At 40.9% G+C, this 26,449-nt stretch overlaps 1 protein-coding gene across 6 annotated transcripts; it reads left to right on the forward strand.

Moving 5' to 3' along the window:
• Nucleotides 1–100: 100 nt before the first annotated feature.
• Nucleotides 101–25,544, forward strand: MKNK1 (MAPK interacting serine/threonine kinase 1). 6 transcript variants are annotated; one of them, XM_065673418.1, is made up of 14 exons: nucleotides 101–188; nucleotides 1,065–1,151; nucleotides 8,194–8,292; nucleotides 8,968–9,065; nucleotides 10,489–10,568; nucleotides 12,472–12,558; nucleotides 12,733–12,806; nucleotides 16,161–16,265; nucleotides 19,525–19,580; nucleotides 20,156–20,251; nucleotides 21,192–21,386; nucleotides 21,975–22,139; nucleotides 22,773–22,816; nucleotides 23,723–25,544. In XM_065673418.1, the coding sequence occupies exons 2-14, from the start codon at nucleotides 1,094–1,096 to the stop codon at nucleotides 23,949–23,951; spliced, it is 1,386 nt and encodes a 461-aa protein (XP_065529490.1). In that variant the 5' UTR covers nucleotides 101–188; nucleotides 1,065–1,093; the 3' UTR covers nucleotides 23,952–25,544. The 6 variants fall into 6 exon arrangements, with proteins under 6 accessions (XP_065529490.1, XP_065529494.1, XP_065529493.1 ...); XM_065673422.1 differs by having other exon boundaries at nucleotides 22,776–22,816; XM_065673421.1 differs by having other exon boundaries at nucleotides 170–188; nucleotides 1,087–1,151.
• The last annotated feature ends 905 nt before the right edge of the window (nucleotides 25,545–26,449 follow it).

Below are 26,449 nucleotides of genomic sequence, written 5' to 3' on the forward strand. Positions count from 1 at the left end.
ATGGACTGGATGTTATTAGTTACCCCGGGTCTTCCTCGGGCGCTCTTCAGCAGCCCTACAAACGGACGACGGGCAGCAATACAAGATGGCGGCGCACAGGGCGGGCTCACTCGGGGCGGTGCTGCGCGCATGCGCGCTGCCCTCGACTCACGCCCCGGAGTCGGGGGACGCTGGCGGCCGTCATGGAGGTGAGGGGGGGGCGAGGGGTTGTGTGGCAGTGATGAGGGGAGAGGCAGTTCGCTGTTCTCCCGCCTGGGCCAGCTGAGGGGAGGTGTGCGACGGGGAGCCCTGGGTGTCCTTGTCCGAGCCACAGGGCATGTGGAGGGATAGGCGCTGACCGGGAGCGGTGGCAGCCCGGGTTGCCGGTGCCGGGGACCAGGGGCATCGGGAAGGGGGTGAAATGGCCTCAGCCCGCCGGCCAGCAGCTCGGGGTCCTCTCTGAGGGATGTGGGAGTTATTGCTTGGAGCTGCTTGTTCCCCGAGGGGTTAAACTGCCGTATTACATACTTTATGCTTTTAATAAAGAGTGGCAAGGCTGTGAACTCCTACGGTGGCTGCTTTCTATGGAGAGTGTTGCTGGGGTGGGAGAAGAGTGGGCAAAGGTGAATGAACCAGTTCCTAGCTCTGATGACAAGCGGGCTTTTAGTTCTTCTTGTGTATTTCATCTGTCATAAAGCAGTGAGACCGGCGAGCCCCTGGGAGCACTGCAAATCGATCTAGATTTAACCTGCTACCTCTGCAGGATCTGTCAGCCTGACCGGGGTGACCTTCGGAGAGCATTTGGAGGGAAGAGAAGCGCAGGGCAGCGGTACAGAGCAGGTGACAGCTCGGCTGCTGGCTTCAGTAGTATGTGTGATAGCCAAAAATCAGCCCATTCCACTGATGCCACTGGCACTTGTTTGTGAAGTGTCAGCTTTGTTTAGAAGTAAAGAAATTTTATAAGCTTACTGCTTATAAAAGCCTCCTTATCATACAAATTAACGCCTCACAATTAGCTTGGAAAGGTTGGCATATATTCGGAGAACCTTGAAGAACTACAGTTTGGCTTTTTTTTATCAAAACAGAGCTCGTCTTCGTGCTTTCCAGGTGCTAGATGGAAACAAGGCAAAATACGCTTGTGGAGCTGAACTTCTTCCACTGCAGTTCTGAAGGTAATTGGTTTTGGTATTGGCAGCCCTCCAGGGAAGGTGGGTTTGGGTGCCTTGAACACTTGAAGGTTTCTCGAGTATAATATTGGTGGTCTTTTGCAACCTAACCCGTTCTGTCCTATTATTTCGTGGTATGGTTGTGGTATCAGTTCACCCTAATGCTTTCAAAGAAGATATTTGCTGCTATGAGGAATTTCCTCTCACCTTCCAGTATCTTTGTGGTAACAAATGTTACGACACTGATACAGGTTTTATGTGACATCAGTTGTGAAACTGCAGTGGGTTTTAATGACTGTTCATTAAAACTAGAGTTGAAATTTCAATTTCAGCTAGAGTTGAAAGCACAGAGGAGGGAAAAGTAAGAAAAATCTTTCTTCAGACTTAAAACCACATTTAGGTAGATGAACCTCTCCAAACAAGGCTGCTTGCTAATATGGAAGTATGCTGTGTAGCTTTTTTCTTTTCCAGTGACAAGTGTCATTATCTGATCATTTGTGGGGTGTGGAGTAAGAACAGGAAATGCTTATCTTGTATCTGTATAAAATTAAAAGTTGTCTTCTAAGAAGTGTTTGGTTTAGCCTTGAAAACTAGCAAGGGAGCTGAGTGGGGTTAAGGGAACTAACTGGTGACTCAGAGGCAGTCTTCTGAGAGTTGTTGATGCCATAAAACATAGGCGAGAGTAAGCCACTTACTGTTTAGTAAGTGGCCTTCGAAACTTGCTTGCCTTCTATATCTCCTTAATTTAAAAGAGCTCCAGGGGTTAGAGAGGCTTTGAGTGGTTGAGTCAAAGTACTATTGTAAAGACTTTTTTCCTTTAGAATATGTGTGATCTGGAGTTTAAAGTAATTTTGCAGCTAAGTTCCTACTGCACTTTGGAAATTCTTAAATATGAATAGTCTGTCAGTGGTCAGGAGCACTATCTTGTTTGGCTGTACTGTTGTATGTGGAAGGAGGGAAGATGGTCTTCACTGTTATATCCAGTGTGTATGCCATGCTGTTCCTGACAAGGCTTACCATTGGCATTTATTTGTCAGCCCCATGCAATACACCCTATTATGACCGCTAATCTGTGTAGCTCAGAGGCATGTTGTCCTAGAACAAGAAATTAAACAGATTACACTGTTTTTAAGCCACTTTCAGTCTCATTTGTTATCCTTGCTTTTTAACTCATAGGAGGGTCAGCACACTTGCCTTATTTTCCGTCGACTTTCCAGTGAGGATGGTAGCAGTTCTTTTCCTGTCATGATAGCTGATGCTTTTTGAGAAATTCATGTGTGTCTATGCAGACACAGGCAGACCTCAGCAGAAGATCTCATGTCTACAGCGTGTGTGCTAAAATACACTATTTTCTCCCAACAGGAGAGGGAACGGAATGCTGTGTGCTCTCCTCTCCATTAAGCTTCTCTCTGCTTCCCCAGTAGTAATCATGGTGAAGAAATAAATTGCGGTGGGAGGAATCTGTTTGAAATAACTTTATGTGCTGTCCTGCAAGGTGAGATCCACCCATTGCTGGAGGGTTTGACTCAGAACCCCCGTGCTTAGTTTGCAAAGGAAGTGGATAGCTGAGAGCATGAGAAGTTAAGACTGTGCGACTTGTGTACACAGACTATAAGGTGACTCTGGTCTTCTAAAAGTATGACAGGAGAGACTCAGAAAGACAAGTGTAGAGGTAAAGAAAAAGGTTGATGTAACCTTTTCTGCAGACTGAAGGATTTGAGAAGGATGGTGTCAGCTGTTAAACTCTGTGGGTGTTAGAGCGATAAGACAGAATTGGTAATTTTTCCTCAGACTTGCTCTTTCATGAAATCAGATTGTTTGGGCTTCCTGTGGACTCTCGAGGTGTTCACTTTATTAATGCTCCTGTATCTTATTGGGAAAATGTTGGAAGGCTTTTAAGTTACTCTTCCTGCATGGATAATTCAGATTAATTAATTAAATTATACTAGAAGTTTTCATGTAGGTGGGATAAGAAAGTAGCTCTGGCAGCTAAGAGTGAATTATGGCAAACTACTGTAAAGATTAATGACCTGTAAGAATACTCACTTCTTACAGTCTGAAATTCAGGTTTTTAGTTAATGCAATATAGAGTAAGTATTAAAATAATCTGCCTCTGCATTTGACACAGGGCTGTTCTAGAGGACTGGGTATCTGTCTTCTCCAAGTTGTGTTTTTCTTCATGTGTAGTGCTACCAGCACAATTAATCATTATGTAGTTTCTTCATAAAGATAACTTTGATTTTTCTGAGCTTCCTGTAACTGGTAGATTTTGGCAGAATTGGCACCTGCTGAGTGAGTCCTATGTCATTATGAGCCACATGTAAAGGTATCAAAGTGTTGCTGGAGAAGGGAGGGTCCAAGAACCATGTGAGCAACTGAGCTGGGAGGACCCTCAGCCTGAAATCTGTTTCCATTTCATTTCTATGTCTAAAACTCTGGATGTCTGAAACTTTAAAGTGGCTTAACTTATTTTTTCTGAGCTTTGAGCACATACTTTTATGTTTGAAGTCAGAGAGTCACAGGTATGTCATGCTTGTGGAATCAAGGGGCTTACTCATGCCTAACTATTCTGTTGAATCTGTAGCTGAAGAAGTAAACAATGGCTTTGAAAAGAAGCATAAATCAGCAGGGAAGTTGGATGCTATTCAGAAGGTGCTGACTGGTGTGCCTGTTGTTTAGATAGTCAAAACAGTGTTTTTAAATCTCAATTACAGAAGCCTTATCAGGGATCTCAGTGGTCTTTTATTCAGAATAAAAAGCCTTTGCTTTTGCAGCGTTTGTGGAACAGTAATAGTTTTGTTATTGCAGCTGTTTGGGTACCACCTCAGTGGTCTGAAAACATCCTGTGATAGCGCATCAACTTTGATTTGCTTAGTCTATTGAATTCTGGGTTGTGGCTGTCCTCTGTGAATCCGCAAAAGGCTCTCTTTGAGGCTCCTGATTTTGCTTTTTTTCACATGGTATTACCTGAACATCGCTGCCTCATTTGCTGATTGCTAGGAGTGAATTCAGGACTTGTGGTACCTGTTCTCAGGAGAATATTTTCAGCTGTGAAAAATGCTTTCTTATGCTCCTCGTGTTGGAGCCTGTTTGGCTGCCTTGAGACCAATTTCAAGATATGCTGTAACTTGATGCTGTTATGGCTGTAGTTGTGGTGCTCTGTCTTGGCAGAGGGTTGGTATAGGTTAGGAGTATGATAAGTCTTGTTTGTTAACAGTAATTCTGTATTTTGTATCTAAACTAGTTATGGTTCTCCAGTGGCATGCTAATAAAGAGCTAATGAACACTGTAAATCCCTCCATTGTTTTTGCAGGACTGTATGGAGGGGGTTTTCTCTTCAATTGAAATGACGCGAGGGCTGGAAATAACACTGGTGTTCATTTTGTACTTGAGAGTTACTAAGTCTTTAATGCAGGGGCGCACTCTTGCTGTGTGCTCACATGAAGCCCTGCGTAACTGGTTCTTACAATCTCTTGAGACTCTGAGCACTACCCAAATGTCTGTGATAATATTTATGTGATTTCTGAATGTAAATGTGCTTTCTTTTCAGCTGTGGCTTAAGCAAGAACCCAGTTTTGAAGGAGGTGGGAGTGTCCATACTTTCTTCTTAAACTGCCTTCTTCCATTGAATTCAAACGCACAAACAAGGTATCTTCTTAATAGAAAAAGCATCTGTGTTCTCCAAGTGCTTCCTGTACTTGTGCTTGTTTTCTAAATATACGTGTGCTTGTATATATATGTGCTTCTTTTCTAAATATACCCTTCCTTCCTCTGGGGAGTGGATTAGAATGAGAGGTGAGTTTGGATTTTGGCGTGTTTGTTTATGAAGTGTTAGGAAGCAAGATGAAAGGTCATTTTAAGATCTGGATGAAGTTAAGCTTGTGGTAATTGTTCCTTTTCTTCTTTACTTGGCATTGTTTGCAAGTCTTCTTTATGATAAGTGTTTTTGTCATCCTTTTGAAGGTAGCTGTAGAGGCCACAATAACAAAAGGGAAGGGCTGTAACTATACCTTCCCAGATAGGCTCTGAATAATACCTATGTTAAATACTGCCTTAACACTGAATTATGATGATGATAAAACACAGGACTTCAACAAAACTGCAGCAAAGACAGAAACTTGCTCTCTTTTTTGTTGCAGTATGGGTTTGGCTGGGTTACATTATCCTGTGAGCAATAATCCTAATCTGACTGAAGGAGGAGGACAGATCAGAATTTGAACTGCTCCCTGTTTCTTCAGCTTTTATCAGACTGTGGTCAGACAAGAGTTCTTGGAGAACAGTCTGAGTGTTATGGACAAGTGGGATGTAAGAAGTGCTTTTTATCAAAGTTTTGGCTAGTCTGCTCTGAACACCAAGCAATATTCTACTCCCCTCTCCCTGCACCCAGACAGATTATAAAGTGGGTGGAAAAGTTGGTTTCATGGAAGCAGGGGTTCAGTGCTTTGGGTCATGTTGTAAAATGACCTTAACACGACAACAGCTTGACATTCATCTTGGGCCTGATGTGTCTGTGGGCCATTTCCCTCCAAAGCAGCTCATCCAGTCTCTGAGCTTTCTATCTGGCAGGATGAGCTTCCTCCGGGCCCACAGTGTACTTGTCACCAAGGGTAGTCCTGCAGTGTGTAAAAACACCTCAGCACTGCTGGGATGGTTGAGGCACACTGTCTTTCAGTGCCATCAGAAACTTTTTCGTATATGCTCACAGAAACAAGCATTTGTTTGAAACCTTGAAAAACCTCTAAAGCATTTGGCTAGGTTAAAGGCATTCTCTTGTCAAACCAGCTGTTACTTAAGTTCAGTATAACAAAACAAATAACGAGAATGAAGCTGTAATACCTTTAAAGGAAAAGCGATGTTGACAAAAGTGAACTACACCATGATGTGAAATAGCAGACCAGAAGGGTAATAAGAATCTAACATAGCAAACATTTCATGCCTGTCTGATAACAAATTTGGTCAAGACTATAGTTTGAAGACATCAGCTTTTCAGTAACTTGGTTTTTGTATACATGACCAATGAACTTCCTGGTTTCAGGGAAGCAGTTCTCTGCAATTTAGGAATTGAGTCAGACTAAAGGGAATTGAAGTAATGCAGTGAGTTACTAAACACCAGATGGTAAATATCATAGCCAAGTGGCAGAGTGCAGGGGAGGGTTGTGAAGAAATATGTCAGCTGTACTAAGAAGCAGGATTCATCTCCTGTCTTTTTGCTAAGTTTTAGTCTATTACAAGCTCTGAAACTGTGTAATGGTTGAAATGGAATAGAACTTGTCTACATATGACTTGTTGACTTGCAGAAGGTCAGGTCATTAAAATGACTTGTTTGACACTTTCTGGAAATCAAGCACCACTTTCAAGCAGAGAAGCTCTACCTCTGAGCAGCTTCATATGCCTCATTTAGATCCCAGTTCTGAATAACTTCTAATGTAGGCTGAATTGAAATCAGGGAGAGCTGGAACTTGCTGTCAAAGGCAAGCCTTTATATTAAAATTCAAAACTGTATGTATGTCAGTTTGAGTTTAAAGGAAGCTATTCAAAAGTTGGTTAAAATGTATGCTTTCATATCTCGTACTGTATTTAAGAACTCGCATATGTCATCCATCCTGATGCTTTCTTAACACATTCTGCTTAAGACTTGGAAATGAGGATTTACTATTGTCTTGAGGCTTAAAATGAACATGTTTAAGTGTTTCAGTTAAAGAAAGAAGGCTTCAAAATAGCACTTGTCTTAAATTTTTAGACAAGGTACAAGTTCTAAGTGACAGTCATAATAGCCTTTACTGAAAAACACTGGCAAGGAAAATAGAATGAAACAAAGAAAAATATATCATATATTGGTAGGCTGTTGGGTAATATTTTCTGCCTCTGAACTTTTCCTATGTGTTAAGAGTACTTCAGAAAGAGCAGAAGGCAGAAAACCCGCTGTTTACAAGGGCGCTCTGTTAGAGGAGGATTGCAAGAATACTTTTGGTCGTTGTTTTTAGGGCTCGCTCTTCTTTCATGGCCAGTGTTCATAATGATGCTATTTCTAGGGTTTTTATCTGTAGTACAGGGCCTTTAATTGCAAATTTTCTTAGAAATCCTGGTTGTAAAATGTCTTAGCAGTGCTTTGCTACTGCCTTAAAAGACTGTGAGCCATGATTTTTAACTGTTAAGGCCAATTTGTTAGGCTGTGACTGGTGGTGTGAAGGGCTCATGTGACTATAGGGGGGAATTGTTTAGCCTTTTTGGATTTATGTTAGCTGTATGAAGCAACCTCTAGCAGAGAAAGTGTATGGCAAGGTTATTCAGGCTTTCCATAAGAATATGTGGGTGTTCTTTCTTTTCCTGCCCTATTATCTTGCATCGGTGAATTGTTATCTCTGCCTTAGCTCTTGTAATATCTGCAGGTAGTGGTGCAGGAAAAAAATATCTAAATGCTGTAACCACTGCTTGTTTTGGAGCATAAGTGATCCACTGATCTGTGGTTTAGAAAGGCACATCATGTGTATGTGAGAAACTTTTTTCTGGCCTTTTGGCAGCATAAACTGACCTAGATTGCTCCTTTGACCTGTTCACTCCTGTGGTTGCTTTGTTTCTTCAAGTTATGTGAAACTTCCCCACACCTTCCTCCTGTCTTGGAAATTAATTTTCTAAAGCTATCTTGGAAAAAAAACATCTACTTGTAAACCATTAGAATAAACCAAAGAATAACACCCTTGTGAGGGCTGTAAATCCTGTCTTACAGCAGAGCACGTGTTATGTTGTGGGTAGCTGATGGTGCTTGTTGACAAAGTTATTCCCATGCTTTGCCTTACTGTGCTATGAGAGGAGGATTCAGTGTAGTTATTCCTGCTATTTTTACATTTGTTTATCAAACCTTTCCAGAGCTGTTAACTAGAGCCCAAATTGTCTTTTTAGGTTTCCTCTGATATGGCAGCCTGTGATGAAGATAAGCAGAGAATCTTTTGGATAGCTTAAAAACATAGGCACAGAAGAGCATGTTCGTTTTCTCCTAAAGTAAATAATTGATTGTGTGTTAAGGGCACCTTTATGTTCTGCCACACAGAAATGGTCAGCAGTCAGCCTCTCCCCATAGCAGACAATGGGAAAAGGAAAAAGAAAAAAAGAACCAGAGCCACAGATCACGTCCCTGGGAAGTTTGAAGGTTGGTGGCAACTTCTAAGCTTTTAATTTTAATGGTCTGCTTTCCCTCTGGTGTTCTCAGTTTTCTTAACTAAACATTGCTTTTTGGCAAATATAAGTTGATGTTTGTGTTTTTCTTATCCCCTATATTTTGGTCTTCATTCTGTGAAGCATTGTAGATAAAAGAGTTCAGTGTGATAAAGCTGATGAGCATAAAACTTCTTAGTGGGCAAGAAACATTATAAGGTAAATTGCAAATCAAGGTGGTAGCAGTCTTTTAGATTTAAGCCCTCAAACCTGAATACTTAGTAGGCATTTTCTGATCAAGGAGTGATATGTTTTCAACCTGAAAAAAATGGTTCTGAGTTTTACATGAAGACAGGAAAAGTGGATGAGGTCCTAGCAATTGCTGAGATATAAAATGTTTCTTGTATGAATGGATTTGTAATTTTGATGCTGGAAGGAAGTCTCCTTTAAATCTTTCAGGAATTTGAAGGGGGGAAGTGAAAAATGAGGCATAATTAAGGCTGGCACATCTACTTTAATACTTCATAAATCTATTTTCTGTCTTCATTACCAAGGCAATTTTTTCAGTTGCTGTCATATGAGCGATGCTCATCAGATAAATAGCTTGTCTTGGTGTTACTCACTGAAATGCTGTGGCTAATGTGTCCTTTCTGTTGGATTTCTTTGCCAGACTTGTACAAGCTGACTGCAGAGCTGCTTGGTGAGGGAGCATATGCCAAAGTTCAGGGTGCTGTCAGCCTCCAAACTGGGAAAGAATATGCAGTAAAAGTAAGTATAGAATAAAAGCAGCATCACTTCATGGCAATGTATCTTCTTCCTCCTAGTATCTCAGTGAAAAACGTATAATAGAGTGGGTAATAGCGAAACATTTTAGAACATTTCGATGATTTAAATGAGCCTGCTTTATAACAATTAAGATTTTGTCGTCTTAAGTATGGTGCCTCCAGAGTGTACGGGTAATATCAAGCACGGATTGAATTCACGAACAGCAAATGACTATGTGATGGCTGGATCTCAGGGCAAGTTTTCCTCTCATGTCTTGATTTGACTGTAGTCCAACCAGTTTTATCTCTCCCTATGAAAGAAGGGAGAGAGACATTGTCTAGCATGGCCTACCAAATAATGCAAGCATTTGAGAATGCTTCTCTGAATTCAGAGAGCATCAGTTATTGCTGTTAGTTAATGTAAAGCTGTCTCTTGTTTTTTGGTAAAGGTGAATCTTCACTAATGCCACTATATTAAGTGTTAGGGCCTATCAGCAGATTGGTGGTTATTTTGTGTCCCCCATTTAATTACAAACACCAATAGAAAAGCTTTATGCTTGATTCTTTTCCAGAACCATGCTGCAAATTTTAAGCCCCATTAAGAACCTAGCCCTGCAGATGCTATAGTTTTGTATATACTTTGTAGAATTGTTGAAGTTGGAACAAATAAGCCACTATATTATAAATTAGACAGGATTAGATACCAAGTCTTGTGTAGTATTGGTGAATGATTGCCTCTTCTATACCACAGAACTCTGGCTCTAAAGATGAGAAACCAATACTGGGCACAGATGGTGGTAGCATTTGTGGTAGTATCATGGGCTTTCATGTCACGTAGCTATTGTTCAGTCTCATCCTCTGTAGAAAGCCCTTGTATTCTTTCAGCCTGAGGAGTATGTGAACAAAGGTGACTTCTGATGGCAGTACAGAGATTGAATGTATGTTTTCTTTAACATGTTAAATCTTCCTATTGGGTCTCCATGAAGTTTGCACTATGAAACAAACTCATTTTGTGGTGAATTTGGTACTTCTTACTTAAATGCCTGTCAGGACAAATATGTTATTTTTGGCTGTTCAATGTCTGATGCAACTTAAATCTGGTTTTGTTAGGACTCAAACGGATATTCTTTTCTGCACACTGCAGATTTAAAGTGATGCAAGAAAAAACTTCTGGTAACTGGTCAGTGACTGTGTAACATGTGGATTTAGTTCCTTACTTCTCTTCCTGTCCTCATTTCTCTTGTCCTTCAAATGCCCTCCAGAGCTATGCTGACTCTGTAAATAAATGACAGATAAGAAATTAAACAAAGGTGTTTTTCTCTGGTGGGTATACCTGAGATTCAGGCCTTACATCAGTTACCGTCTTCCGCAGCCAGTCACAGTTTCCGCAGTGAATTTTCAAACCTGAGCTGTAACTCTTTCCACAGATCATTGAAAAAGATGCGGGGCATAGTCGGAGTCGGGTTTTCCGTGAAATAGAAACGCTGTACCAGTGTCAGGGGAACAAGTAAGTACAGAGTCTTGTGTAGGTTTTTCTGTTTGAAGTTTCTTGAATATTTTTGCAAGCTTTCAAGCCTCTTATGTGTGACTAGGTGAGACTGACTGGTCTGTAATTCCCCGGGTCTTCCATTTTCCCCTTCTTGAAATTGGGGGTTATATTTCCCTTTTTCCAGTCGTCGGGAACTTCACCTGACTGCCACGATTTTTCAAATATGATGGCCAGTGGCTTAGCAACTTCATTCGCCAGCTCCTTCAGGACCCGTGGATGGATTTCATCAGGTCCCACGGGCTTGTGCACAGTCAGGTTTTTAAGATGGTCTCAAACCAGATCCTCTCCTACAGTGGGCCCAAGGTCTTCATTCTCACAGTCCCTGCTTCTGCCTTTCAAGACTTGGGTGGTGCAGTCGGAACCTTTGTCAGTGAAGACCGAGGCAAAGAAGTCATTCAGAACCTCAACCTTCTCCAAATCCTGCTTAGCCAGTTCTCCCGAGAGCTTCCTCAGGGGGCCTGTGTTGTCCCTAGTCTGTTTTTTATTTGCTACATACTTATAGAATCCCTTCCTGTTATACTTAACATCCCTTGCCAAGTTTAATTCTAACTGGGCCTTAGCTTTCCTAACCTGGTCCCTAGCTTCCTGGACAACATCCCTGTACTCTTCCCAGGCCGCCTATCCTTGCTTCCACTTTTTATAAGCCTCTTTTTTCATTTGAAGTTTCTTCAGCAGCTCCTTATCCACCCAAAGAGGTCTGGCCCTCCTGCTGCACTTCCTTCTAGTTGGGATGCAGCACTCCTGAGCTTGTAGCAGGTGATCCTTAGTTAGTTGCTTTGCAGTAGTCTCCTCAAAACCAATTGGAATTTAGGCTTGACCTATTCAAAATAAGAATTTCCACTTCTCTTACCTGTGAAATTTAGGGAGATATTTATAAATTAAAAGTCACATAACTCAGGTAGCAACCAGGTCAGTGTAGCCTGAATGTACTTGAGCAATGCATGGCTCTTGGCCAAATGAGGAATTAACATTTGGACACCCTCCCCAGTGATTTCACCATCAGTAAAAGCTGACCTGATACCAGCTGCTGTTGAAAGGAACAGTCTTGCCATTCATTTCCCTAATGTGTGGTTTGTCCTCTTTGTGTCAGCCTTCCTGCTTTTGCACTGGAACTCTTAGGTCAGCCAAAAGCTAATTTAGCTTTCGTTTGGATGTGTGCTGGCTTCACATAGCCACAGGATGAAGCAACTTTCAATCTGCCACTTGTGCCTGAAGAGGAGGGAAAGGCTGCACAGCCAGTGGCAGTGATGCCTCTGTGATGAGTTTCAGCCAATTCTGAAACTGCTCCTTTAGATGTCTCTGTTAATCTGGGATGTATACAGCAGCTGTTATCTATACTCAGTTGTGCAGTTTATATCGAGCCTTCCTTAAACAAATTTTAGTACAATACCTAAAGATAATTTAAAAACAAACTTGTTTACCATACTCATGGGCTTGAGTTGTGCTATAGAGAAGCTTATTATATCTTTGTTCTGTTTGTGGTTAAGAGCATATGGTCATCCAGTTACGTAACTGATGGAAAAGCTCAAGCTCTTACGACTACACACAGAATTTGGATTTTATGTGTGCCATAAGTATAGAAGAATCTGTTGTACACTTTTGTCATTCTCAAAGCTGCATGGGGTGTTTGTGTTGTGCTGCAAAGGCTGTACACTAGCTAAATAGGAGTGAGTTAGCCTGCAAATCGTAACTACAGTGCTGGGTTTAATATAATGCTGACAGATGCCTGTCTCCTTTTGAGCCTTGTGTGTTTTGCCTTGTGATTTCCAGAGAGAAAAAGAGTGCCAGTTTAATTATTTTTATGTTCTTGCCTTCAGCACAAATGCAATGTTCTAAATTATTAAATACAACCTATTACCAGTTATTTTCCTGTCAACGGAGAAGTAGCAGAAGTCTCTCACAACCCTGATTTTGGTGTTTGGCCTGCTTCCCATGCTTCAGTTTCATTGTGAGTTGGAAATGTGGTTTTAATGCCATAGGCAACCAAAGCGACTTGTTTAATTTGAACTTTCAGTTTGGTTACTTCTTGCACTTCCTAATTACCCATGCTGAAACTACTGCTCTGTTTACAGTCTGTGCCTGTTTCTCCCATTTCCCCTTTGGTTTCTTTTGTCTTTTAAAGGAACATTTTGGAATTAATAGAGTTTTTTGAAGATGACACAAGATACTACCTTGTCTTCGAGAAGCTGCGAGGAGGTACTGTGCAGTAACTGTGCTTTCGTTCATGGAATCATCTTGTCATCATCTTGGTCAATCATCTTGGTCCTGTTTGTCTCAGTGTTTTAAAGCAGAAAATGAAGAACTTGTTATACGTACCTGACAATTAAGACAAAAAGGAAGTAGAGGAATTAATATACAAAGCTTGAAATGGGATTATTCTTGAATATTGATGGGTCTGGTCATGCATTTGCAATCCATTTCTGCAGCTAAGCAATGGAAATGTCAGCTCTACTAAACTTGAAGCCTTGGAGTATTACTAGTCAGTGTAACTTCAGACAAGGGGAGACATGCAATATGTCAGTTATTATGTATGATCTTAGTCCAGCATCTATATACTTCGTAGTATTTTCCCTTGGTATACGATTGGCTTTGTTTCCTGAAATTCAAGGAGAGTTGTTTTGAGCAACATCTTGCATCTGCCTTGTGTTGCTGTAATTGTAAAGCCGTCTTCTTTTTGCTGTTGGAGGGCCAGTCAAGTCAGCATGTGTGGTCACTGGTCTTCAGCATTTAACAGTCACCTGAGCAATAAGAAGGCTACTTCTCATTCCAGAAGCCCTTTGTGGACTTTCCCACATTTGTCTGCATTGAGTAGGATTACAGTATCCATTAATTGCATGGCTATGCAAAACTGTGAGTTAGAAGTGTGGACACATTTCAGAAAAACCCCAAGTTTCTGAAGGAATATATTTTTTCCATGGAACATCATCTGTTGTCACTGCTCAAGAAGGTTTTCAGTGGCAAACAGTATGAACAGGGAATGTAAATTCTTTCAGTATAGATGCAGAACTCTTTAAAAAGAGAAGGATATGGTTTTGTTGAGTAAAAGCTTTTGTTTACTTTCCCTTAAATTTACTGCATCATTTCATTGTGGTTTCCTCTAACACTGTTCCTCTTAATGCACAGACTTCTCTGACAAATTAGGTATAGCAGGGCTCGACTAGGATGAATCTACATTTGTCTGTTTTCCCATCTCCACATTCTTCTATTAGTTAACCCTCCTCTTTGACTGTGAGACTGTCGTTGTCAGGGTACCTGCGCTGCTGCTGGACGGATAATAATGTTACACCTTCTTCTCTCTCATAGCTACCGTTTTTACAGTGGTCAGCTAGGTCTGAGGCTAGTTTTTTCTTTGAAACGTTTCAGTATTTGAAATGTGAGGTATGTGGGTTTGAAGAAAAAGATAATGGGAATTAGGGGTCAGACCAGCTTTTGGTGCCCTACAGATTCAGATGTAAGCAGCCTGGCAGGCAAGAATGAGAGCATTAACCTTCAGTGGAAGCCTTACTTTAATAACTCCAGTCTCAGAGACCGATGTTACCTACAATGCTGAGACATAACTTGGGCTTTACATTTTCAGCTTTGCTTTTCTGTAGCTGGGTAACTAAAGGAGCTGTGCTCCTGTTTCAGCTGTGTTCAGTTCACCGTGATATACAGAAGCCCTTTAATATTCTTGCCTGACAGCATTTTATAATTGAAAGCATTAAAATCCAGCTTATTATACTGAACTTGCATGATAAAAGAATCCTTTTCTCTTTTTTTTCCCTCTGAAATGCATTTTGGGAGGTGCTACATGAGCTTTCTCTCTGATGAATACTGAAGTGATGGTAACAACTGCAGGAGTGCCCTGCTCTTCTTTTTCTTTGTGGGATTCCTCTGTGGGTTGAATATAAAGTCTGCAGAATATGTTTTCATTGTTACTGATAGTTTTTATCTGAGTTTGGAACTTTAGCTTTATTCAGAAGGGCAATCTGAAATAAACCTGCTGAGTGAAATAAGTACTTAAGGTGGCTCAGTATTGTTTCCTGCAAAGCCTGGGGCCTTTTGCACAGCGATATAGTAACATTCAAGAACTGTTATTATTTTCTAAAGGTGTAAAGAACAACTATACCAGGAAAACCCTTTGAACTCTGTGCCCTTAAGAAATTTGTAGCAAACCAGGCAGTGTTATTTGTCAAGGGAAACCTGTATTTGAATCTGATAACCTGGTTCAAAGTGGCCATCCTCCATCTGCCTGACACAGCATATCTCTGTGTATCTGAAGAAGCTTTTATCATACCAAAGCACATCTGAAGAGTCTTTTGTCCATCTTTCTTCTTTTTGACTCTTAACTGTTTCCTTTCTGAATCCTTGCTGTGGAGGAGTGGCAGCAGCATTGATGGTTTAATAGAAGTTATTACCGCAGTAGAGAATGAGAGGTTTCCTTACACATCTAGAGCTGAAGAATAAAAATTAAATCACCCAAGATATAAATGTTTACTGTGTTGGAGGCTAATAACAGATGGCAGCTACTTCATGAATTTCTCAGCTTGATTGCTTTTATAAATATACCTCTCTGAGTAAGAAAATGGAAGGCTGTAGTAAAGCCGTTTAGTGGGCCTGGATCTCTGTGGACTACATTAAAAATGTCTTTAAAAAAAATGGTTAAAGATTTTAAGAAGATTGATGGAATTTGGTTGAAATTTAAGGAATTGAACCTCCCTTTATCCTTTGTTAAAGGGGATACCAGTGGAGCTCTGCTTGCAACCTACTAGTCTTTATATTTGAGAGGTCTTTTGTCAGATTTCATGTCCCAAGCAAATTTTGCATTAAGTCAGTGTCCAAACCTGACCTTGATGCCAGTGGGAATTTTAATGTGTATTTAAAGGTAGGATGTCTTTTAATTTTGATGGTGTTGAGAGAAAATCCATGTAGACAAGGCTTAAATTGTCACATCACACAAAATGAGGAGAGCTAGTTTGAGCATGGTCACCTGTGGCATGGGGTTTGGCTGAAGTGCTGTGTACATCCTTAGCTGATGTTTGTTACTATTAGCAAGTCTCTACTGCCTACAGTGTGTGGAAAACAGACCAGTCTTGCTGGGACAGTAAAAAGTGATTGCCTCTCATGCTGTGCTTAAACTAGAGGGCTACAGTGTTTGAAAATGATGTCCTAGCATGCTGAAGTACTGAAGCTGTACCTTTCTCTTAGTCATTTTCCTGTTTGGTCTACAGATGTTATCAGCTGTGAAAGGCTGTTATAAAAAACGAGAAATGAGGTTATGAATTCATGATATTTGGTACTAGTTTGTCATTATTTTCTGAGGCTCTTTTCATATAAAAACATGGAATTGTGACATTTCAGTTTCTGCCGCATAAACATACTAGGACAGAGTGATTGTTACAAATAACTTCTCTAAATTACTTCTGGTCCAGCTCATGCCGAGATCTGTTCTCCCTTTATGTCAGACTAGTAGTGGTTGTTGTGGTTTTTATCCTTCTACTTGACAAAGCCTTTTCTCAGCCCAGGCAGCATTTATGCTATGGTTTTCCCTTTCACCTCTTACTCTGGCAGGTTCAATTCTGGCCCATATACAAAAGCGGAAGCACTTCAATGAACGAGAAGCTAGCAAAGTGGTGACAGATATTGCCTCTGCTCTGGATTTTCTTCATACAAAAGGTAAGAGAAAGCTGTATCTATCTTTACTAATTGATATTGTACATTTAGGTGATGGAGCACATTTTGTTTGTAAGTAGTCAGCCTTGGCTAGCATTTCTATTTACAGCAATGCCAGATGACTTATGCTGTTTTCCTCTATAGTACTGTTTTAATAATGTGTTAGTTTAAGTCATCAGCTGTGTTAACGTGGTATAACCTTTTGAAGAAGAAAAGTTAAACTGGCAACCAGGGAAAATGATTATTAGGGTTGAACCTGTTTGCTTGCTCTTGTTACCTAAGCTACCATATAAAGGTTATTCGAAAGGGAGCTAAATATTCTTTTTAATGTCCCCCTCTTTCAGGTCTATAGAGATGTTTTTCTGTATTTACCCAGAATTTCTGTTGGTTACAAGATGTCTTTGTCTATAGTAGATTTTGGTCTTCACATTTAGACCCCCACTGTTGGGTTGAGAGACCTACAAGTGAACCATAGTCCTTGTTTGAAGGTGCCCTCATTTCATTTGGACTTGCTCGGATTTAAAAGCAGTTCTGTTTATAGAGAGGTCTTTTATGTTAAGATGTTCTCCTGCTGCTTTATCTACTTAGGAGTACTTTTGTTTAAAAATTCTTTCAGGGCTGATGAAATATATTGCATTTATTATAGACAACACCTTACCTAAGCAGGGATGTATGGAAAAGGCTCAGTTCATTTAATTGCAATCCTGATGAAATCTTTATTGTCTCTGATATGAATTGAGGAAATTTATTTCAGATGGATTATTCTGTGCTGTTAACATACATAAGTATTATCCAACTAGCCTTTTAGAATCAAATTCCTATGTGTGTTATGGTCACCCCAGGGTATATATTCATGTTAAACATGATAGATGCCTTCAAAATCTTTCCTGGGTCATAATTGTCTGGTCTTGCATAGATTAAGCAGCTCCAGTCAATTTTGGAGTGACTACCTCTGAATAGAATGCCATTTAATTGGAGGCTATTTTTATTGGTTATTTATTATGATTAATTTTTCACTTAATTTATTTTGGCATTCTGATTAGCCAGGTGGATCACAGCAGATCTGCATTTGATGTCTGAGTTGCTTAATACTGGCCCCAGTTCAATACATGTTTAATTGTAGGCTTTACTTATATGTCACAGGATGGCTGGCTTATATGCTTAAGTCAGAATCACAGCATTGGTACCTCAATAGGTTGAATCTGTTAAAAAGTATAGTAATGCATAGGGAATAAAGTGGTAAACCTGTGATGTATGGATCTTGTCACATGTTGTGACCATGTTAGAAGAAGTTGATTTGAATGTGGAAACAAACTTAATTTGCGTTAAGTTTATGTTGTAATCTTCATAGCCTGTCTATGTGGTAACTCAAACCTGCAGAGAATGTATTCTTTGAATACCTGAATTTAGAAGATTTTGACTTTGAGATACGAGGCAAATAAGGAGCAGAAAGCTTAAGCTGAATATGTAGAGAAATTCTTTTTTTTTTGTGGTAATGCTGTAGTAGGTTTCTTAACAGCCAAAAGTCTAGGAACACTATTCAAGGGAGTTTAACATCAACTCGGTTAATATCTTCCTGTAGTTCTCTCTCAGCTTTTAGATTTAATTCCCTTTTTCCCAAACAAGAGCAGAGTGAGTCATTAAAATGGCTTTAGAGCAGCAATCCGCTTTCTTGTTGTTTGCTGTGAATTGGTACGGTGGGGCCACGGCTTGCAGAATCAGCTACAACATCCCCTTCCATTTTATTGTTCTCTTTATGGTTCTTCCATGTGACATTAAAATAATTAGTAAGTAGCATACAGAACACTAAAGTAAACAGGAAATTAAAGCATTTTCATTGCGCAGCTTAATAGTGAACTGCTATAGCTAGATGCTTAAAAGAAAAAATTGAATAAGGACAACTAATTCTTTTGCCAGGAGTAATTTAAAACTCAGCTGGATGATATTACTGCCTTACACCCACTTGGGATATCTGTGCTTTTTTGCTGATAATCCACTGGAGGAGTGTTTAAAGGCAGTTGTCTTCTTAATGCTGTGTTCAACTGCAAAATAAAATGTTACACAATCGGACGTTTGAATTCAAACAATAATACGAAAAAGTGCTGTTGGGTTTCACACTGAAAGCCAAGCCAACTGTTGGGAGTTTTGTCAGCCTTCCTGTAAATGTCAGCACAGGTCATTTTGATGGATTCATTATGCCATCTTCCACGCATAAGCAGTGTGAACTGCATCTTTATGAAAGCTCTGATTCCTTCAGATTGGTGCTATGCTGTGCTTTTAATGTTGTATTTTAAATCATGTCTTGTGGAGCGTGCTGAAGAAAAGACATTGGGAACTTTCATACCTAGGATTTGGTGGGGTATTTTCTTTTTCATACTCGGAAGTAGTATCAAGTGTGCTTGGAGTGTAATTTTTTTAAAGCAAGGCTAGAGTGCAGTTAAATTACAGCCAAGATGCTCATTTGATTTGATTTCTTTGCTTCCAATTTTCTGCCTTCCCAAGTTTGATCAGAGCTGGAGAACTTCTGGAAATTGTGTGTTTAGGCATTTGAAGAACTGCTTTGACAATACAGAACCATCTTTGCATGTGAATTGCACAGATTTGTGCTTCCCCGATGGATTTGCCTGTTCTAATAGCAGTTGAATGAATGAAAAAGTCCTTTGGTTGTTCTCCTTTAGCTTTTTTCCTGCATCTCTGACTAAACTGTTTAAATTTTCCTTTGCTTCAGCAGTGAGTACGTACCTCCCTGCTGAAGGGTGATATTTTCACTTGGGAATTCAGGGGTTTTACTGGAGAGAGTGTCTGAAATACAGTCTGTGCTGGTAGGACTTTAGCAAACCACCAGCTGATCCATTTGGAAAGAAGGACCTTATTGTAGAAGGCACAAAAATGTTTTGAGTTAACTGTGTACACAAGTAAACTTTCCTACAGGTCAATCATCTTAATAAGCTGCTTTTAATTAACATAATTAAGTTAGGCTAAGCCAGAATGTTCCAGTGTTAGCAATTTCAGTTACTTGCTTGGCTGACTGTCATGTACATTTAAGGATGATAAAAGTACCGCAGGATGCATGGTGACTTTTAACAAATACACTTTGCAATTAAATTATTTGCAGTATCATTAATGGGGGGTGTACGTAGCAAACTCAGGCCTAGAATGTTTCTCTATTAGAGAATTCTCTATTAGAATATTCTTCTGATAAAGAGAAATGATGAGAAACAAGAGAGTATCTTCTTTAATGAACATTTGTACTCTTATCTAGGTATTGCTCACAGGGACCTGAAGCCTGAAAACATCCTGTGTGAATCTCCAGAAAAGGTGCTGCTCTGCTCTCTTAACCTTCCGAAGTGTATTTTTTAGCTTGGTTTCCAGAAACAGTCTCTGTTTCTTCTCCTCCTCTTGAGAACTTTCGAACCCATTAGTGAACTTCAAGTAAATGTAACAGGACTGAAGCCTGAGACTAAATTTGAGCTGCAAAAATGTGAGCATCTGGCTAGGCGATAAGAAGCCAACTGTTCTTAGAGGGGGCATGGCAATTACAACTTAGCACCTCATTTCTTCTGAGACAGTAATACCCAGAGGGACAAGCAATGTTTACAAGGCAGCTGGTCATGTTATATGTGCCCAAACTGCCCTGATGCGTACTGGCACTTGCCTGGCCAAGTAAAAGAATCATGGAATAGGGTCAGATGCTGGCAGTGTGGGAGCAACTGGGGCAGAGGGGGCAAATGCGAAGGGGTGGTGGAATGTAGCTGTGAGAGACTGGGTTTCACTGATCCTGCTGCTAGAACAACTTGTGCTCTGTCCTGGGGTTTTCCACATGGTGCTGTGTTCGTGTATACTGCATTAATCCCAGCCTTCTGGACCTCTTACTGTTTTGTCCTGATTTTTAGGTATCACCAGTAAAAATATGTGACTTTGATCTTGGTAGTGGAGTGAAGCTGAACAGTGCATGTACTCCAATAACTACTCCTGAATTGACAACGCCGGTAAGAGACCTAGTGTGGCTTCATGCTTTTTCTCTTCTACCATAGAACAAATTTTCTTGTCTCCAGAGGAGAGCTTCCAAAGGGGTTACTGCCACCTACATCCAGTGGTGGATAGTTTGTTTTAAAGTGAAAAATACTGTCTTGGTTTCCCAGTCATAGAACAAATATACAAAAGCACAGGAGCTCACCCTGTTGTTTCCTTTTGGCTAGAAAGTAACACTTTGATCCTGTTCATCTTAGTCCATCAAAGCTTTAATGGAGGTTTTTTGTGTGCTTACTAACTGAGTTTGAACCTTAGTTTTGTGTTTGTTTCTCCATGTTTGGGTTTTGTAGCTGACACCTATGAGCTAAGGGGAATGCAAGCTCTGTAATCAGGCTTTATAATAAACATTAGTTTGAAAAACTACAGTGCTATGCTTTTCTTATTACTGTGAAAGAAAAATCTGTCAGGTTTGTGAGAATATGTTACAGAAACCGCCTCCCTTGTTTACTTTGTGAAAAGCCTGATAACTATTGGGTAAGAATTAAAAACTTGAAATACATAAATTAGTATTTGGACTCTGTATAAATGACCCTATATTCATATTAAATGATCAGCTTATGATTCTGCTGAAGAACAGTAGGAACTATTACGTCTCTATAAGGTCTCTGTAGTCCTTACTCCTGAAACGTGTTAATTTTTTCCTGTGCTGTATGCTCACAAAATGTTTCAAAGCTCTTGGCAATTCCATTTAACCTTTGAGGGATGCGGGGAGCAGTTGTAATTTGGTTTAACAAAATGGGACTTGCAGTGAAAGCCAGCAGTAAACTTCAGTAGTCCCTGATGCCTTATTCTGCTTTTAGACCAAGCTGCCTGCTATAAAGAGAGGAGAATGACGAACATGAGTTTTGTTTTGATTTGACCCACCCTTTGAAAACTTGCTTGAATTCGGTTTCCTAGTGTGGGTCTGCAGAGTACATGGCACCTGAGGTGGTTGAAGTCTTCATGGAAGAGGCCACGTTCTATGATAAGCGATGTGATCTTTGGAGCCTGGGAGTGATTCTGTACATCATGCTCAGTGGTTACCCCCCTTTTGTGGGCAACTGTGGCACAGACTGTGGCTGGGACAGAGGAGAAGTCTGCAGAGTTTGCCAGGTGATTGCACATGCCCTAGGTATATGTGAGGAGTGCCCCATAAACTTAGGGTGTAAGACTTGCCATAATGCCAGCAGGGAAGAGTTGTGACTGTAACCCAACCTGTTATTTGGGAAGATAAGCTGCCACTAAGAAGTGAGAGTGGTAATATAGAAGTTGAGTGATGATATCCCTTTCTAAAGTAAGGTTTGGCAGCTGCCTTTTTCTCCTCCTGATGTGAGATCTCGGAACTTCATGTCCTCACCCGCACCCCGCTATCCTCCTGTATTCTGTAATTCTCAATCTGGTTTATGGCAGTTGCAGTAATTCCTCATATAAAGATTGAGCCCCAGGAGAGTCTCCATGCAGGGCCTGAACTGATTATTTCTGAAACCTGAATACACTGTATGCACTGTTACAAGGGGGTTGGGAGGTGTTTTCAGCGGACTGTGTGTCATGTCCATCAAAGGATGCGCCCCAACACTCTGGAGCTGCCTTTCAATTGACTCCATAAGAGACTGGCTGGTTCAGTTCACCACATTAGGTGGATAAAACTTAGAAGATTCCACCTGAAAAGTCTTCTGGTTGCACTCTATTTTCTTTTACTAGAACAAGCTTTTTGAGAGCATTCAGGAGGGCAAGTATGAATTTCCTGACAAGGACTGGTCGCATATATCCTCTGAGGCCAAAGATCTCATCTCAAAGTTGCTGGTTCGTGATGCCAAAGAACGACTTAGTGCTGCTCAAGTTTTGCAACATTCATGGGTTCAAGGAGTATGTATCCCCCTTATATATAGTAGTTTTTTATTTTAAGGCTTGTCTTTCAGAATGACAAAGAAGTTGTTCACCATCTCTGAACTTTTAATAGAGTCATTATGTGTTTTGGTGCTCTTAATTAATTAAACAATACACAGTGGCTTTATTCTTTCTGGAGCTCTGTGTGATAAATATTTAGATGAATCTGTCAACCTTTAAATGTGTTTCTGTTTTGTTTTGTTTTTTAATTATTGCCTTATGCATTTTAAATGGCTTTTTTGTGAATACCAAGCACTGCAGTACACGAATTATGATGTCACTCTTCAAAACAGTAAAGCAGGCTGCTGGTAGATATGGTTTTTAAAAGAACAGCAGTGTTCTCTTTTGCTTTAGTTCCTGGTTCAGGAAAGAAGGGATAGAACCTCTAGAGAGCTTCCAAAGCTTTAGTCTGATACCTTCAAACTGTGGTATCTTCTTGGGAGGGGAGACTGATTATGAAATGTGAATTGTAAAGCCACAGTGAATTAGTTTATATGCAATATCCATTAGTTGTAAAGATTTGGGGGAGTCCCCTAGTTTTTATCACTCTCTTGGAAAAGCTGGTTTCCAGCTGCTCGTCCATAACTAATTCTTCTTAACTGCTTCTTCTAGCAGGCTCCTGAAAGGGGATTACCTACCCCTCAAGTTCTTCAAAGGTAATATTTCTTTTATATGTCTGTAAACTTGGCCAAGAATCATTACTGAAAGAATAGGGAGAGATAGGAGGTGACAAATGAGAGGGTAAGATCCCTGCTTGAGAAAGGAACTTCATAAATGTGCAACACTAATTTTAAGAATATCAGAAATATTAAACCTCTGATTTTTCTTTATGATCTAATCTTGCTTGTTTGTGGGAGAGGCAATGCAGAGGATTCCTGTGGTGCTGTGCTAATCTTAGACAGGAAATAATGATGGTTTCGGCAGTTTTCTGCCCAGGAGGGGGACAATGAAGGCACACATTTTCCAAAGAGACTACTTTCTGATGGGTGAGCAAGGACTTGGATCTGACTTCTGTGTAGTTGGTGGTAATCACTGTATCAATGTAACTGTGAGCAGGGCAAGCCTCATTTAAAGTGATTTGATGGCAGATTCTGTATGCCAGAGAGCCTGAGTCACACATCTCTGTTTCTGTTTCCATGTCTGCCACTGGTGATTCCAGGTGGTTCTTCCCATCAGAAATGCATTTCCTTAAGCCAGATGTGCAATTACAGTGGGATTGCAGGTCTCTGAAGATGGGCAACAGTATTGACCTGTATGCCTGTCCTTTTTTAACATGCAGAAATTGAGCGTGGTATCTCAGGTGGCTTCTTGGGTAGACATGGGAAGTCCTTGGCAGAACGAGGACTAGAACTGTGGCTGTTTCCAAATTCCCAGTGTGTTTTTGTTATGTATTGCTGTTCTCACAGTGCAGAGATGCAGATATTAACTGGTCATTTTGGCTGCTGTGTTGATGTTTTGATAGCAGAGATAAAACTGTCTGGATGGAAATGCTCTGCTGTGAGGGTAACCAGCTGAAGTGACCCTGTGTGTGCTTTAACCACTTTCTCCTTTTCCCTTAAAAGGAACAGTAGCACAAAAGACCTGACACTTTTTGCTGCTGAGGCCATAGCCCTCAACCGGCAGTTGTCTCAGCATGAGAATGAACTCAGCGCAGAGCAGGAGAGCGTTGCCCATGCTGTGTGCTCCATGAAGCTTTCACCTCCGTCCAAGTCCCGCCTGGCCAAGCGCAGAGCAATGACGCATGCTACCAAAAACACTGACTTCCAGCCAGTTCCCCATAAAGCCTTTTAAACTTCTTCCTTGCTATGGATTGGCAAGATCAGCCTATGTTCTTATTTGGATTTTCAGCGCTGATAAAAGCTTCTCTGCTTCTGACACTTTGATTAGAAGCTTGCTCTTGTGATGTTACTTGTAACTTTAAGGGGACAGCTTTTTATGGGAATGTTTTTTGCCTGTCAGATTTTGGTGCATTAAGATAATTTAACTGATGTTTTCAAACTGGGGAAGATGGGTTTGCTGCTGAATTATCTGAGGTGATAAATCACTAAGCTTTCCTTATTTTCCTCTTAGAAGAGCATGCTTTAAAATGTGAGCTTGAAAACAAGGAAACCTACTTTCTTGCTTTGCCTAGCAGAGCATCAAGGCTCTCCCTGCCTGTGGCTGCTCTCCTTGGCAGCACGTCTTGCAAGGTGCTGCTGCTCCTGTCAGCAGCAGGGACTGTTCTCAACCAACAGTGCCCTTCTCTCTTTCTGTAGACTCAGGAAGCGAAGATGATGACTGGGTGGATCTCTGTCCCCGTTACCTTCATTGGGCTTAAACTGTATGAGGTAAAGGCACAGGGATCGCTCAGGCTTGTAGAGATGGGAAGGACTGGGTTGCTTTTTTACCCCGTTGTCAGTTTGTGTGTCAGCATGTGGGATGAAAGCTGGAAATGTTATTTATCTGCCATCTTTTTGTTCTTAACTAAAATGTATCATCTCTTTTTGCAATTGGGTTTGGTGTCCAGTATGTCCCCTTCTCTGTCAGTTACACTGTTAAGTCAGATAACCACAGCATAACAGATTGTTTATATAATGGGTTATATTTAGTATCTGGTTTTTTTCTGTATCAGTGCTACCCTCAGTTACATCTTCTTTTCTGTAAACTCATGTTTCTCCAGCTCCTTTTGGGTGTGTTACCTGGAATTCTTAATGTGAATGGAAAGGCTTCAGTGAGTTTTGATGTGTGAATGATTCAGGATTATCAAACGCGGGGGTACATCTATACGAAAATGGTGCTGCAGCCGTTACATTCTGCTCCTGCAGTGATCTCAGGCTGGGTGTATAGAGTCTTCCTTCCAGTTTTACTGCTATGGTGCACAAGGGCTCAGGAGTAATTTGGAAGGGTACTGGCCGAAAAGCTGAAGACTTTGAGTGACCAAGGTGAGGTGTCCATGGGGAAGGACATGGGTGTTGAGCACTTTCTGAAACGTAAGCTGTGAAAATTGGGCCACTAAGATGCCCAACATGATGCACCTTTACTTGCCAGCCATTTCTGAAACCCTTTGCAAGGGCATTGTGTACAGGGGGAAAGGGAGAGAAGGAGACCCCTGAATGCCAGCACAAAACCCTCCCAAGCAGAAGGAGAAGGAATAAAGTAGCAGATCCAATGAGTGCTTGGAAATTGAAAGGTCAAGGCCGAATGTCTTCGCATGGCCTGTTCGGAGCAGTTTTACATTATCTTTTAGCAGTGTGCATACAGCTATTTTTATACGACATGTTGGTTTTTGTGACTAATATTAAGGTTGTTATTTCAGAGATTTTATACATTGTGCTAGTGGATGGATTATGAAATGCATTTTGCTTTGTTTTTATTAAAATGCTTTAAATTATGGATTTAACACAATTGGCAGTTCTGTGTGGTTTTTTTTGGTCTTAATTTTTGGTGACATAGTAAAATAAGAGAATTGCTTCCTTCTCTGTGTGACATTTGGATTTAGTACAATTTAAGTCTCTGAAGGCTAAGCATACCTCCCTCTTCTATTGCTTTATCAATCTCTGGAGGTTCCTGTGATCTCAGCTTTCTTGAAGTAAAATAAAGATACGGCTGCATGGAGAGGGCTGGAAGGGATCCTGTGATCCTTTTGACAGTTGTAAGAGAGAACTGAGCACTGGTGAGTTCAGGAACTTACCCGCACTGTTGCATTTCATGTTCTCCCCTTTGATTTGTGCAAGAAGCAAAACTCCTGAAGCTTGGCCAGGAGTGGTGGTGCAATGCAAAACAGACCTCTTGGATGGAGCCCGGGAGCCTTTCAGAGTCCGGAAGTCTAAGCAGCAGCATTAGCGTGGAGGTGTGAGAAGGGGATATTAATGGTGCTGCTTGCCCAGGAATGGCTGGGTCTGGTAGGTTTATTCCAGCACTGGTAAGTAGTTCTTTGCCTTTTGCTCTGCCCCTGCTGCCTTTCACTGGTGGTAGATGTAGCCCCAGAGAGTGAGTTGGTGGAACAAAGACCAAAGCTGCTGCTGTTCCTGTGTTCCTGGGTGAACTGTTGGTCTGCACAGTTAGTCCTTCCTTTTCTCTCTCCAAAATACAGCATGGAAAGTGAATCCAGTGCATGATTTGCTTCCATTTACAAAAGGGAGCTTGGAGGGAGCATGAAATGTCCAAAGAAAACCTTAGTTTGGGGATACTCACGCCGTTACATTTGGCTAGGTGAACTGCAGGCTAGCTGTGCAAGTACCCCTTGATTTGCAGCCTCCTTCTGCATGAGGAGAAAGCTTCAGCTGATGGATGTGCAGTGCAAAGGATGT

This window comes from Lathamus discolor, chromosome 3 (genome assembly GCF_037157495.1).
Source record: "Lathamus discolor isolate bLatDis1 chromosome 3, bLatDis1.hap1, whole genome shotgun sequence".
Classification (NCBI taxonomy): Eukaryota; Metazoa; Chordata; class Aves; order Psittaciformes; family Psittacidae; genus Lathamus; species Lathamus discolor.